Source organism: Thamnophis sirtalis, unplaced genomic scaffold (assembly GCF_051295495.1).
Source record: "Thamnophis sirtalis isolate CommonGarterSnake01/CBP01778 unplaced genomic scaffold, rThaSir2_p1.2 scaffold_11, whole genome shotgun sequence".
NCBI classification, from domain to species: Eukaryota; Metazoa; Chordata; class Lepidosauria; order Squamata; family Natricidae; genus Thamnophis; species Thamnophis sirtalis.
The window spans coordinates 264,868-278,046 of record NW_028261391.1 but is presented as its reverse complement, the minus strand read 5'-3'; the positions used below and the strand labels follow the sequence as shown (position 1 = coordinate 278,046).

At 61.1% G+C, this 13,179-nt stretch overlaps 2 protein-coding genes across 3 annotated transcripts; both read right to left on the bottom strand.

Moving 5' to 3' along the window:
- Positions 1-2,657: 2,657 nt before the first annotated feature.
- LOC148043401 (polyamine-transporting ATPase 13A3-like) lies at positions 2,658-6,389 on the bottom strand (the record flags this gene model as incomplete). Of its 2 annotated transcripts, XM_087724982.1 has the most annotated exon segments (4): positions 2,658-5,081; positions 5,553-5,669; positions 6,042-6,122; positions 6,306-6,389. In XM_087724982.1, coding segments are annotated over 4 exon segments (483 nt in total), but the record flags the coding sequence as incomplete, so codon positions are not given.
- Positions 6,390-9,391: 3,002 nt separating this feature from the next.
- LOC148043400 (polyamine-transporting ATPase 13A3-like) lies at positions 9,392-13,176 on the bottom strand. Its single transcript, XM_087726044.1, has 7 exons — positions 13,042-13,176; positions 11,888-12,010; positions 11,400-11,479; positions 10,650-10,692; positions 10,451-10,560; positions 9,918-10,014; positions 9,392-9,472 (listed from the first exon to the last, which is right to left on the bottom strand). Exons 1-7 carry the CDS (start codon positions 13,174-13,176, stop codon positions 9,392-9,394), a joined length of 669 nt encoding a protein of 222 aa, XP_087582170.1.
- Between the last annotated feature and the right edge of the window lie 3 nt (positions 13,177-13,179).

The window sequence follows — 13,179 nt, the reverse complement described above, 5'->3', positions numbered from 1 at the left end:
TGCCCAAATCAGCTGGGCTGGTGCTGCGGCCTCCCCAGCAAAACCAGCCGTGTTATTTGAGGGCTGCACTGGGCAACTAGTCGATCTGCATCTGACTGTGCCAGTCTGGTCAGCGCCTGTTGCCCAGTCCTGCTGCAGCAGGGTTTGTGGCTGCCACCCCACAGCCAGGGTTAGCAGTCGGGGCAGGAGCCAGGCAGGGCCGCAGAGCAGAGGGCCTTTGGCTGTCCTTGGAGGCAATGCCCCGCCCTGCTCCATGTAGGCTGGCAGCGGGAGAGCCCCCCTGTGGATGAGCAGGAGCCCCCTGCCTCTCCTCTGCCACACCGGCCAGCGGCTCTCACGGAGGGGCCCCAGGGGCCTCTGCTGGCTGAGACTTCTGCTCTGCCCGAGTGGCAAAGGCCCAGAGGAATAGGAGCAGCTACCCACCCTTTTGGGGGTCCTGCAGGCTCCCCACTGACAGATGGTGCTCAGCAGCCCCCTCCCCTCGATGGGAGCAGCCGCATCCTGGGCCATGTGTTCCCTGGCAGGGAAAGGGCTGCGGTTGGCCTCGACTGGATTCCTCCCCGGGCGGGTGCTGCTGCTGCTGCTGCTGCTTCTGCGGCCTGAGCATCTCCCCCCCCCCCTCCTGCCCCTCGTTAGCTGCATGGAGCCTTTCCAGGCAAGGATCCTTCTGGAACTCCACGTCACCACTTCCTCCATCCAGATTTCAAGGCCCCTCCGCCGTTGACACCACCGGGAAAGTGTCTGTCCACACCACCAAGCTGGACTCTTCTTCAAAGCAGCTGCCGAAGGGCCCTGCTGAGTCGGCATGGGCCGGGCCGGGTTTTTCCTCCAGCTTGGCTCCCGTCCTTTTAGCAGGATGCCAGCTGGGGGCAGCAGGAAAGAGGGCAGCTGGGACTGGCTGTGTTGGACTGGCCGGAGTCAGGCAGCCCCGTCCCACTGGGCATCTCCAAGTGGCAATGAACCCAGCCATGCCTGCCTGCCTGCCCCAAAATAGTAACCTCAGAAATTGGAGGCAGGAAATGCGGAAATGAGAGGGAGGCCCCAGCCAGCCAGCCAGCCCTGGGCCTCCCAGCCCCAAAGACCCAAATGCTGCCATCCAGTTCTAGACTTGCAGTTTTTCATCTTTCCTGTTAAACATAACTTTGAAGCCTATATAACTTTATAGGAATTCCTATCCGTTCTTCTTGTTGCCTCATATAATCTCTCCAACGTTTGCTGCAGATTACTTGACTTCTCAGCCAAATGGAAAGAGCTGCATATAAACGTACATTCACTTACAATCCTCGTCACCCGAGTTCCCCTCTTCTTCTGCCTTATCCGTCATGGGACTTTGGGATCATGTTGGCCATCCCATTTTTATCACTATCAGCCACACACGAAAAAAGGGGCTGCTGAGTTTTGCCCAAACGTGTCATTTAGATTTTGAAGCCGTGAGGTTCTTCTTCTGCCCGGACCTCCTTTGCCTTCAATCGTTCCCTGGGGGGTTAAGTGGAGGAGGAGGTATCTTTCAGGTGTCACATCCCAGGTCCAAAATATTCTAACTTTCTCTTTTTAATTCTTTTGATGATTTCCCTTGGCTTCCCCAGGCGGCTTATTACACGTTTCCTTACAACTTTTAAAATGAGAGTCCAGATTTGGCTGGATCCCACATAGTTAAGCAGACTAGTCCTTCTCCCAGTCCTATATCCCAAACAATCCAATAAATCATGTTTTTGGACTATGCATCCCCCCACCTTTCTCTCTGTGTGTGCGTGTGTGAGGGGGAAGAGAGATGAAGAGGGTAGCCAAAGCAGGAACAGCCTTCTAGATGAGGGAACGGAGCCTGCCAGCTTGGCTCAACTGATGCCTAGAGAGTAGGGGGAAATTGAAACTGATGGGCAACGCCTTGCCCGGGGTGGGGGGCTGGGAGGACACCAAAACTGACAAAGCCAGCAAAACTGGCTGGCTAACAAACGTTTCTTCAGCCTTCCCAATTCTCTGGCCCCTGGAATGAGAAAGGCTCACGAATACATTTCAGAACTGAACAGAATCAGAGTTGAAAGGGCCCCTGGAGGTCTTCTAGTCCAACCCCCAGCACAAGCAGGAGATAATATACCGTTCTGTCCACTCTCTTGTTAAAAACCTCCAGCAATGGACACCCACAACTTCTGGAGGCAACCCACGAATGACCCTGGTTAATTGTTCTCGCTGTCAGGAGGAAACTCCTCCTCCTTTCTTCTCCCCTTGATTGGCGCCCGTCCTAGCCCTCCTTTGGCCTGGCTGGCCTGGGGCCTGCAGGGAGGCAGAGGTGGAAGTGCCCGTGGAGGGCAGAGGCGAGCCTGGAAGAAAGCAAGGGGGGAAAGCCTCTTGGGGCACAACAGTGTGGTTAGTAGCCACAGCAGCCCAGGAACACGGAAAGGGCACATCAGATTTACTCCCAATAGTAATGGAATTTTACAAGGCCATTTACTACAATTACATAAAATGTCTTTATTACAACTGGGTACCATTATAAAAAACAGCAAAATAATTTTTTTATGTGGAGCCACTTGTTAAAACAAAAGTATTTTTCAAACATTTTAAGATGATGGGATCTTGCCAATCCTGACCTGAGGTGCTGGTGGCAGAGAATACATAATTTATCCAAATGTTTGCATATTTATACATTTTTCTTTTAAAAAGTGGACATTTCTATGCCCAAAAATGATATCTGAACCTTCAAATCAACTTTTCCATCATATATACAAACATTTGATTTTAGAATTTAATCTTTGCAAGCTAAAGAAGCCCTTTTAAGTCTGTGTCAATCAAGGGAAGCTTTTGAGAATAAGACCGTTTGCAGCATAAGAATTATTCTTCACCTCGTAACTACTGATATGCAGCCATAATATACTACAGTAGATAAAATCACCCAGCGAAGGAAAACCGTTTCTCCACTGGAAAAATAAATAATAATGGAGGAGGGAAAGTTCTCAAAAGGGCCAATTGAAAACACTGCCAGAGGGAACTGGGTGGCGGTCTTTTGCCCCTTTCTTGCGCCCATCTTTTCACCAGCAGGACACTGGAGAGGATTCCTGCCCCCTCCCCATTCACCGAGGAGCTGCCCTGTGGGTGGGTGGGTGGGTGGGTGCTTCCGCCTGTCAGCCGCGAGAAGCGCAGGGGGTACAAGCAGCTTCCAGGGAAAGGGGTGGGTGTGCCATGACTCCCAGCAGTCTTATGATTACAGTTATTTGGGAAGAAATAAAGGCATTAATTAAAAAAAACAACCCCTGAGGGATGGAGGTTTGTGTGTGTACATATATTATTTTAAAATCTGGATATTTTAAAAAGTATAATTTAAGAGTTGCTCTTTTCTTGAGCAAGTCCTTTAGAGATATGCATAAATAATAAAATAAGATTTAATTGGCCATATATACAATCTTAACAGCTTTAGGGGTAAGTCTGTCTGAAATAATTTACGAACCACTCTGAATCCAAGTTAGCAAAGTGATGTTTGTTCACCTGAATTCACAAGCCTTCAAGGAAGTATAAGAAAATAATTATTTAAAAACACCCAACTTCGGAATTTGAAGCGTCCTTGGAACAGATTGAAGATGCGTCACATCCCTTCCAGAGGGGAGAGCAGCTTGCTTTGAGGGGGGTCCCCACAACTGCTCCCCAAAGGGCGGCTTCAACACAGTGTTGCTTTTAGTCCCACGACCCCGTGCAGGCGCTGTGCGGCCGCTCCCTACAGAGCCTGCTGACCAGCCCGCTTTGCTTTGCCTAGCCGGGGAGGCGTGGGGGGGGGGGGCAGAGCGGGGAGGGGCAGCCGGCAGTCACGGTGGCCCCTCTTCAGAAAAGGCTCCCCCCCCCCGTCCTCCGGCAGCCACCGCTTCCCAGCAGCGAGAGGGGCTTGCAAGCCACGGTTCCAGGGTCGAAGGAGCCTGGCAGGTGCTTTGTGGATTCCCAGGGCGGAAGGGGGAAACGCCGCACGGGCCGCCTTCCTTCGCACGGGGCCTGGGGGGGCCTGACTGCAGCCGGCTCCTCCGGCATCCTTTCCTGGCTGTTGCTGCCCTCTTAGCACCATTGTGGAGGAGTTGCGACCCTGGCACAGCCGTCCTTTCAGCAGGCCTGCAGTTGGAGCGGTCGTGGCCTCTGGGTTGCCCACGAGAGACTGTCCAGCTGGTGTTGCTGCCCCTCCGGTCAGCCTGCTCCGGCCGTCCTCTCGGCAGGCCATCGTGGGGGGCGCTTGGTCAGGCCCCGAACGAGGCGGTCACAGTGGAAGGCCTGGGCTCCACTGACGGAGGAGGCGCCCCGTCTGCTCTGAGCCAGGGTTGTGCCGAGCGCTCCATCTGTTAAGGCAACCCGCTCCAGCCGGCCGGGGGCTCCCGGAGGGGGCCTGGGGAGGAGCCGTCCCAGAGGGCAGAGCTCTTGCAGAAGGAAGACCTGAGGGTGAAGCCGCCGGCTTCTGCCGCTCCCTGGGACTGGCCCCTGGGCTTTGCGAAGCTCCTTCAAGTTCAGGTGGGGAGGGGGCTGCGTCTCCTGATGGGGTGGGACGTTTTTGGGCACGGGGGGAAGGGGCTGACCAGACCTAGCTCTCGCAGAGGACAAAGCGGGCAACCCTCTCCTCCCCCGGGGGCCAGCCAGAGCGTGTCCCCCAGAGTGTTCCAGGTGGGGCCGAGTGTCCTTTCCTGGGCGTGGTTCCAGATGGAGGAGCTCTTCTGGCCAGTGGGAAATGCAGAGGGACCTTTGCGGGAGGCCCAGGAGTGCCAGGCAGGCCCCGTCCCTTCCCCCGGTGGGAGGAAGACTGGCATCAGCAGGGTGAGGGGAGAGGGGAGCGGAGCCCGTCTGTCCATCTGTCCGGTCAGCAGCAGAGAGGCCAGGCCGTGGGCAGCCCCGGCATGTGCCAGGGGGGCCCTCTGCTACGTCATGGCGATCACTTGGCAGGAGCCGTTCTGGCAGGAGGAGGGGCCGGGGGCCTCGGTGGTGGTGCGGCCCTTGGGCGGCCACTCCGGGTCCACCAGCAGCTCCTGGGCCAGGTGGACGTAGCGGGCCTTGGGCGGCCTCTTCTTCAGGCCGAGCAGTCCCAGCAGCGCACACCCACGGCAGCGGTCCAGCCCCACCTGGGAAGAGACGGAGGGTGGGAAGCTGGGTGGGAAGCTGGGTGCGCCCCCCCCCGGCCCATCAAACAAGGCGACCCCCCCTTCCCCATGGGGCTCTAACTCAGCTGCTGACCAACTGTGCCTCCTCCCCTGCCCAAACAGGAGCTGTGTGGGTGCTGTGGCCCAACGTGCCAGTCCTCTAAGCTGGGGAGAAGACCCAGAGTCGACCCCCACCCGCCCTCTGGCCCACTTTGCCGCCCCCCTTCTCTGTCCCCCGGAGCTCCTGGGCGTAAGGGGGGAGGGCAGCAAAGCCAAGGCCCCAAGCCTGCCCTGTTCTCCCCACCGCCACGTGTCCCCCGCTGCCCGCCAAGACCTCTGCAGCTGAGCAGTTTTTTCTCCACCAGCGGCTGAGCCCCCCAGCCCCACCAACCGCCTCGGAAGGAGGGGGCTGCTGCATGCTTGAAGAGGGGGGGAAACATGCAGAGTTCCAACCTGAGACGGGTGGGAGGAGGAGGAAGAGGAGGAGGAGGAAGAGGAAGCTAGGCGGTCCTCCCCGGGCTTGTCTCGACTGAAGAGGACCTTCCAAAGGACCATGTCAAGGAGAAAGTTCTGTGATTTGATCCGAGAAGCAGGGAGAATCGAGAAGGCACACAATCAGAAGGGATCCAGAACCAGAGCAAAGTCGGGGCCATTGAGTCAGTGCAGAGGAGGACAGGCTGGGGAGGGGGCGTCCCAGGAGGAGGAGGAGGGGGGGGAGGGGGCAGCAGACAGGCGCATGCAGAGGGCAACCGGCCCAGCACTTCCGGGGCCCGGATGGAGGGTCCCTCCTGCTCTCAGCGCCGGGGGGGGGGGCCCCTCCAGAGCTCCCCCCCCCTCAACTACAGCCAGCCCGGAAGAGGGGGCTAAGCAGGACCCCTCCCCCCTTCGTGGGCTGCCCGCTCGGCCCCCCTTCCGGAGGGGAAGCCGGCTCCCAGGGCTCACCTCCACCAGCATGGAGACGGCAGCGTTGGCCAGGACCAGGAGCAGCACCGTGACACGCCAGGCGGGAGGCACGCAGACCAGCTGTGGAGCAACCGCACACTCAGAGGCCGTGCTGGGAGAGGGTCCCCCACCGGCCCTCCTTGCGCGGCCCCTCCCCCAGCGGGGTGGGCTCTGGAGCCAGAGGGGCCCCTGCTGCCAAGCTCACCCAAGGAGGGGGGGGAGGGCTCAGCTCCCAGGGAGGAGGCCAGGCGCCCCCCCTCCTACCTCCAAGAAGGATTCGATGGCTGCCACCGGGTGCAGGAGGAGGGTCAGGGCAAAGGCGTTAAAGGGCCACCACGGAGACCACGAAGAGATCTGGGGAGGGAAGAGGGGTCAGCTGCCTCCTGCGGCCCCTTCCCCAGCAGAGAGAGAGGCCCTGCCTGCTCCCCCCCCACCACCACCCGTGGGGGGCTGGCGTTGATACTTTTTGCGTGCCAGCGCTTCCCTCTGGCGGGGGCCCCAAGTCCTTCCCCCCCCAACCGGTCCCTGCTCAGGGGTGGGTGGGGATGCGGGTGCACCCTCTGCAAGGCTCCCCCCCCCCCCCAGCCGAGCAGCTCTTCCCCCCCCCCCCCGCAGGGCCACGTACAGTTCCTGTAGCAGGGCTGGCGGAAGGGCCGGCCTTGGAGAAGACCAGGGCCACGATGAGGTACTGGAAGATGGAGATGAAGAAGAGGGTGGTGTTCTCGTAGTTGCGGATGTTGTGCTCGTCGTGATGGGAGACGTTACCCGGCGGGGAAGCGTTGGAGGCAGCCGAGAGGTTGCAGGCGCTGGAAGAGAAGCGGGGGGGGGGGGGTTGGGCTCAGCCAGGCCCAGGGAGGGAGGGAGGGAGGGAGGGGGGGAGCCTGCACTCGGCAGCCAGACCGACCCGAAAGAAGCCCTTGGGGGAACTGGGGTGCCCCCCTCTCCTTGCCAGGCATTCTGCAGGCTAAGCAGGGAAGCGTCTCTTTCATCGGGGGGGTGGAGTGGGTGGTGGGTGGCAGACCCAATCCTGCCCCTCCCCTCAGCGCCAAAAGGCCCTTCGGCAGCAGCCAATCGCCCCACCTTCCACGTACCCCTCCCGGCCACACTGACACCAGTGGGAGCCCACAGCACCCCAGCCCCAGCCCATCTGCAGGGCCCCCCAAGGCCCCCCCTGCCCTGAGCGGCCTTCCCCTGGCCCCGTAGGAGGTGCCCGTGTTCCCCCTCTTGGCTCCAGAGCCTCGGCTGGGCAAGGCCTGGGGTGGCTTCAGCGGCCTCCCTCCGGCCAGGATGGACCAGGGCCATTCCGATCCGGGGCCACGCTGGGAGCAGAAACTCGGGGAGGACGGGAGCTTCCCTTCATCGGACGCTCGGAGTGGCTCGGCTGAGGCCCCACGGAGAGAGAATTGGCGCAATCGGCATAAAACCTTTAACTTCCCATCTCTCCCCAATTTAGGTTTCCGCCTCGTAATGAAATTGGCTCCAAAGGGCCAAAACGTTAGGAAGCCTCCGCACAAAAGGACAAGATGGCGAAGGAGAAAATATTCAGATCCTAAACCAGCCCCGTCTCTTCCCGCCATCCGAAGCGCAGAGGGTGAAAATGTCCTGCCTTTGAAAAATAACAAGGGGAAAAAGCTGCTCCTGATTCTTTGGCCTCCCAGACGAGAGGGGGGGGGCTCTCTCTCTTCCCTACCAGAGGCCTGGCCCTCCTCTGCTGGAGAAAGAGGGTGGAAGTGGCAGGGGGAGGGAGGGAGGGAGGGAGGGGGCGCTTGTAAAAGGGAGAAGCCCATTTGAGGAGCCCACCTGGGGCTGGGGACGGGGAGGAGGGTTTCGGCTGCCCTTGAACTGTGCCTGGAACAGGCCACACCCCCCCCCACCTGCCCATGGCTTTTAAGAGCCCTTGCAGGTACTTGGCAGAGAGCCCTGGGGGGCAAAGACGGCACCCTGCAGCCTTAGGGGCCTTTTAGGGGCAGGGAAGGAGCGCTGGCTCACAGGCCCCTCCTCCTCTTCCTCCTCTTCCTCCTCCTCTCGGAGCAACTCTCCCCATCTCCAGGCGGGCAACAGCCTTCTCTGAACTTGGTGGGGAAGCAGCCCCCTGGCAGCGAGTGAGTGGGGTCAGGGTTTCTGTGGGGCCACGAGTGTTAAGCCCCGAGGCTCCGCTGAGACCGCCGGAAAACAAGGCAAGAGCCGCTCTGCTGGGTGGGGTCAAGGCCTGCCTTAGCCCAGCGCCTGGATTCTCCCGGGCTCCAACTGGGCGCCTCTCTTCTGCAATTGGGGCTGGGGGCAGATGCCATCGGGGGGAGGGAGTTTTCTCAGCGCTCAAAGCAGAAAAATGCTGAGAAAAGGGGGGGGGGACTGAGCCTGCCAAGCTGGACAGTTTCACAGGGTGCAGATGTTCCGATGGCCACCAGGTGACACCAAAAGGCTCAACTTGCTAAAGCACTCTGCTGCCATCTAGTGGGCGAAGGCTCCAGAATGCCGATTTCCTGAATCCCAGCTCAAGAAACACACGCGTGCCCTGCTCCGTGGCCTCTCGTCACGAACGCTCTCTCTGCGCCACGGCTGGGGAACGGTTATCCGCTGCCGAAGTCATGGCGACTGAGGTGGCTTCGGAAGAGCTACGGAAGCAGCAGGAAAGAGAGAGCCTCACTGGCCACGGCCACCTTTCTCCTCGGGGCTGCAGGGTGACCTCAAGCGCGCTGGACGAGCCTGCTGGGTACTTACTCTGAGGAGGGGCTCCACGTCTCGTACCAGGGCTGCTGCTTGACCACAGGAAGCCCAGGACCTGGAAGCCCAGGCAGATGAGGATCTGGGACAGGACGGAGAAGAGGAGGGCCCCCGAGATGAGGCCGGAGGGCGGCCGCTGGGCCACCAGCTCTTCCACGCAGGGGTCAGGCTCACTGCAGGGAGAGGAGGGGGGGGGGGAAGGGGCAGTCAGGGAAATCTGCCCACACGCCACCAGAAGGCCCAAACCGCACCAGGGCAGCCAAAGTCTCGGGACTGACACCAAGGAGACTCTTTGGAAGAGACCGGCTGAGTTCAGACACAGGGACCAATCAGGGGAGGTTGCAAAGGACGAGGAGGTTGGGCCTCTGGGGCCTTCCCCTCCTGCCCTCCCCCCCCCCACCCCGCGGGGGGCAAAATGGGCCAGGAACCCCTGCACTGCAGAAGAGCCTCAAGGGAGCCACCAGGCCGGGAGGGGGAGGACGCCCGCTCGGGACCCAGCGCCTCCTCCCTCATCTCTCTGCAGCCAGGTAGGGATCCCAGCGCTCCAGATCGTCCTCCTGGGAGTGGGGGGGGGGGGAGCGCTCGCTCTCCCAGCACAAGCCCCGACCCAGAGGTCCCAGCCGGTCCTACTCACTGGTGAAGACCAGCACCAAAATGATGGCCAGGTCGATGAAGAGGAACTGAAAATCTCCCAGGTTGCTCTGGACCTGCAGAAGAGAGTTTGCACCCCCATCAGGGGATGGAGAGGGGAGGACAGCTACTCCTCCCCCCTGCCTCCCCCCCTCCCTCTGAGCTTCGTGATCTCCCTTTAGAGCCCTCCCTCTCCAGCCCTCCCCCCACTACTCTCTCAAAGAGAGGGGGCTGAATGCTTCCCCCTCCTCCTGAAGCGCCCAGATCCCGACCCTCCTCCTGAGCTTCCTGATGCCCCAGGCGGCCTTCCTCTCCCCTGGGAAGCCGCTTCCCTCGCTGGGTGGCTCCTTGCCGCAGCCCAGGCCCAAATTCCCCCCCGGTCCTCCTGCTCCGGGAAAGCTGCTGGGCTCCGGGGGCAGATCCTGGTTCCTTGGGCGCCTTTTGAGGGCACAGATGCAGTGCAGGGCTGGGGGAAGGTGCCCAGGGACATCCCCCCCCCCCCCAGGAGGGCCAGAGACTCACGGAGTAGAGCAGAGTCACGCTGAGGTACTGGATGATGCTGTATAGAGCCATGAATTTGAAGACGCAGAAGGAAGTCATCAGGGCCGCCCGGCCTTCCCTGACGGAGCAAAGCAGCCGCTGGGTGGAGGCAACCACAGCCCCCACTTTTCCTCGGGGGGGGGGAGCCAAGAATTCCTGCTCAGCCCCATCTCAGGAGGGAGGGGCCCTTGGGGGGGGGCAGGGAGAGCCCCCCGCTGTTCGTCTTGTGCAGGAAGGAAGCAGCAGGCGTCTCAGGGCCCTGCTGGGGAGGCATCCTGGGGGCTCCCATGCCCCCCCCTTGGGAACAGGAGACCCCCTGCCCTCCCAGGGAAGGACGCGGCTGCCCTGGCATGAGACCCACCTGGGCGGGGGAGCCTGGGCCCGAGGGGCTTATTCTGTGGCTCCCCCCTCGGCAGACCTCAGCATGGTTCCCCTGCCCCCGGAAGAACCAGCCGCCCTGGCACTTGGCCCGATGGGGGTGGGGGGCTCTGGCTACACAATGCGCAGCCCTTTACCTGATGAGGTTGGGCACGCAGGCGATGCTGGCCGTCCTGGAGGTGAAGGGAGAAGCGACGGAGGCCTCCAGCTCGGAGAGGGAAATGCCGCCATGGGCCCTCTTGAGAGCCTGTGCAAGGAGAAGGGGGGCTGAGGGGGGCCCTCTTTGGACCCAGCTGAGCAGCCGTGGGGGGGGGGGAAGGGGGAGGGAATACTCACGCCACAATCGTTTGCGCCGTCCCCGCACATCCCCACGTGGTAGCTGCAAGGGACAGCAGGGAGGGTGAGCAGGACGGGTGGGGAGAGGGCGTTCCAGGGACCGCCCCCCCCCCCGGGAGAGTCCCCCAGCAAAGGTTCCCACAAACCGCTTCCCTGGATGTACCCGACCTGCCCCCTTGGATGACCGGCCTTCAGGGGGCAGCGGAAGCAAAAGCCCTCCTTGGCACCCCCCCCCCACTTCTGGGAAAGGGCCCCAGGAGAGTGAAGGGGCCGTGGGCAGGAGGGGGCGCTCTCGGGGCTGGGAGAGAGGAACTCCCCCCCCCAATCTGCCCAGGGCTCGAGAGCCACAGGAGGCCACCCTCTTGGCTTGTGCCACCCGGCCAACGCAGCTGAAAGGGCAGCCCCAGTGGGACAGAGCCCTTCCCCTCCCATCAGGCCCAAAACTGAACCCGGGAGGACCAGGTCCTGTGGGGCAGAGGTCAAGAGTCCCAGGAGGGCTCTCCTCGCTGGGGGGCAACTGGCAGGGCAGAGCAGGGCAGAGGGAAAAGGCTGGCAGAGGAGCAGCCCCCAGCAGCAGAGCCCAAGGCCAGGCGGCAGCCGGTTCCCCCTCCCAGTCTCCTGACCCCCAGCAGCCCCCCCTCCCACCAGGGCAGAGTTCCTGCTTGTGGCGAGGGGCCCAGCAGCAGCAGCAGCAGCCAGGTTCTGCCTGGTCTTGGGGGGGGGCGGGGGGGGCTGCCCTTGTGTACTTACTCTACGTTTTGCAGGGCCTCCACCAGCTGCGTCTTTTGGTCGGGGGCCATTCGGGCAAAGACCGTGCCGTGCAGAACGAGCTGGAAGGCAAAGGGGGGGTGTCTCTCAGCACTCGGGGGGGGGGGGGCGGGAGGAGAGGCAGACAGGACAAGGGGTGCTGGCGCGTGTGTGCGAGTGCCAACAGGGGGAAACGTTGAAGGCAGGAAGGTTCTTCCCCTCCAGGCAATTCAGCACCTTTTCACTCTGCTGCATTTCTCAGGGTGAAAAGGGGGGGGGGTCTCTCTAGGACTGCTGCCGTCTCCCCCCCCTCCCCCCCAGTGGGGAAGCCTCAGAAAGGCCCAGGGAAGCGCAGGATCTTCCAAGGCTGGGAGAAGCCCGAGGGGAGAAGCTCTGTAGGGGGCTGGGGGAGATGCCGGTGTGGGGAGGGGGCTCCTTCCCCCCCAGGGCCACACAGCCCCCCCCCTGGAAGTGCCCCCCCAGAGACCGACCTTGGGCACCAGGTCCTGGAAGTGCTCCTGGATGACAGCGAAGGACTTCCCGTTCATGGCAAAATGGAACCTGGTTTTGGGGGAATCTTCGTCGTTCTGCTGGGCAAGTTTAATGGGAATATCCTGCAAGAGAAGCAACAGGCCCCCTTTCAGTTCAGACCCCCCCACGCCCCCCCCCCGGGGATTCTTCCGGCAGGAAAGAGTTAAGCGCAGCTGCCCCAGGAAGCACCTCCTGGACAGACGTTTGACCTATAAAGCCAACAAAATTGGTCACTGCCACCTAGGCCTGGCAAAGACAGGTGTGTGTGTGGGGGGGGGAATTGGGGGGGGGGGGCCGAGCGCTGACCCAACATAGAAGCAGATTTAATGCCTGACCTGAAAGGCCTGGGAATTTAGTCCTGATTGGGCTTCCCATCTAAGGGAGACCAATTCCTTATTTTATTCATTAAAGTTTTATGCTGCTGATCTCCCTGACAAAGGATTCTGGGCAGCAACTTATGAAAGAAGTAAAAAATTAAAATACCAAACCTTAAAAAACTACAGAGATTAAAATGCTATTAAAATGCAGAAGGAGGAAGAGTGCGGAGCCAATCGTCAGGAACGAGGCCGTCCAAGGAGGAGCCAGCTTCAAAGTAAATACACGGGAAGCCCCCCCCCCTTCCAGGCCCACCAAGGCATCCGACTCGGGGCAGCCCCCGCCCCCTCCCCCTCCCAAGGGTGGACGGCTCATTGGGGCCAAATAGGGGGCATGGACCACCCCTCTGGAGACCCCCCCCCCAGTTACACAAGTCCCACGGGGGGCCCAAAGGTGGGGACAGCTGGACTTTCTTGGGTTTTCTCCCCTTCTCCTCCGAGGGGGGGGGCTTCTTCTTCTTCTTCTTCTTCTCTCCTCCTCCTCCTCCTCCTCCTCCTCCTCCTTCTTCTTGGAGGCCTCTTTTCTCCCGGCTCTTCCTTCCTTCCCCCCAGGGCCCCTGTTCTCCCTAGGGCCCAACTTCCCTCCCGGCTGAAAGGGCAGACTGGGGGGGGAAAGAGTGTGTGTCTGTGTGTGTGTTGAGTGAGGGCCTTTGCCTCTCGCTGCTGGCTCTCCCCTGAGGTGCCCCTGGGGCGGAAGGGTCTCTCCGGGCCCTCCAGAGGACACTCCCTGCCCCCCTTACCTCTGAGTGGATGGTGGGCATGGGGTCGTGGGCCCTCTCCAGGGCATCTGCATGGTGCCACTTGATCCTGGCGGGGTGCCCGTCCTTGGGAGGAAGCGCTTCAGCCACAATGACCTTGTCCTGAGGTAGAATCATGCC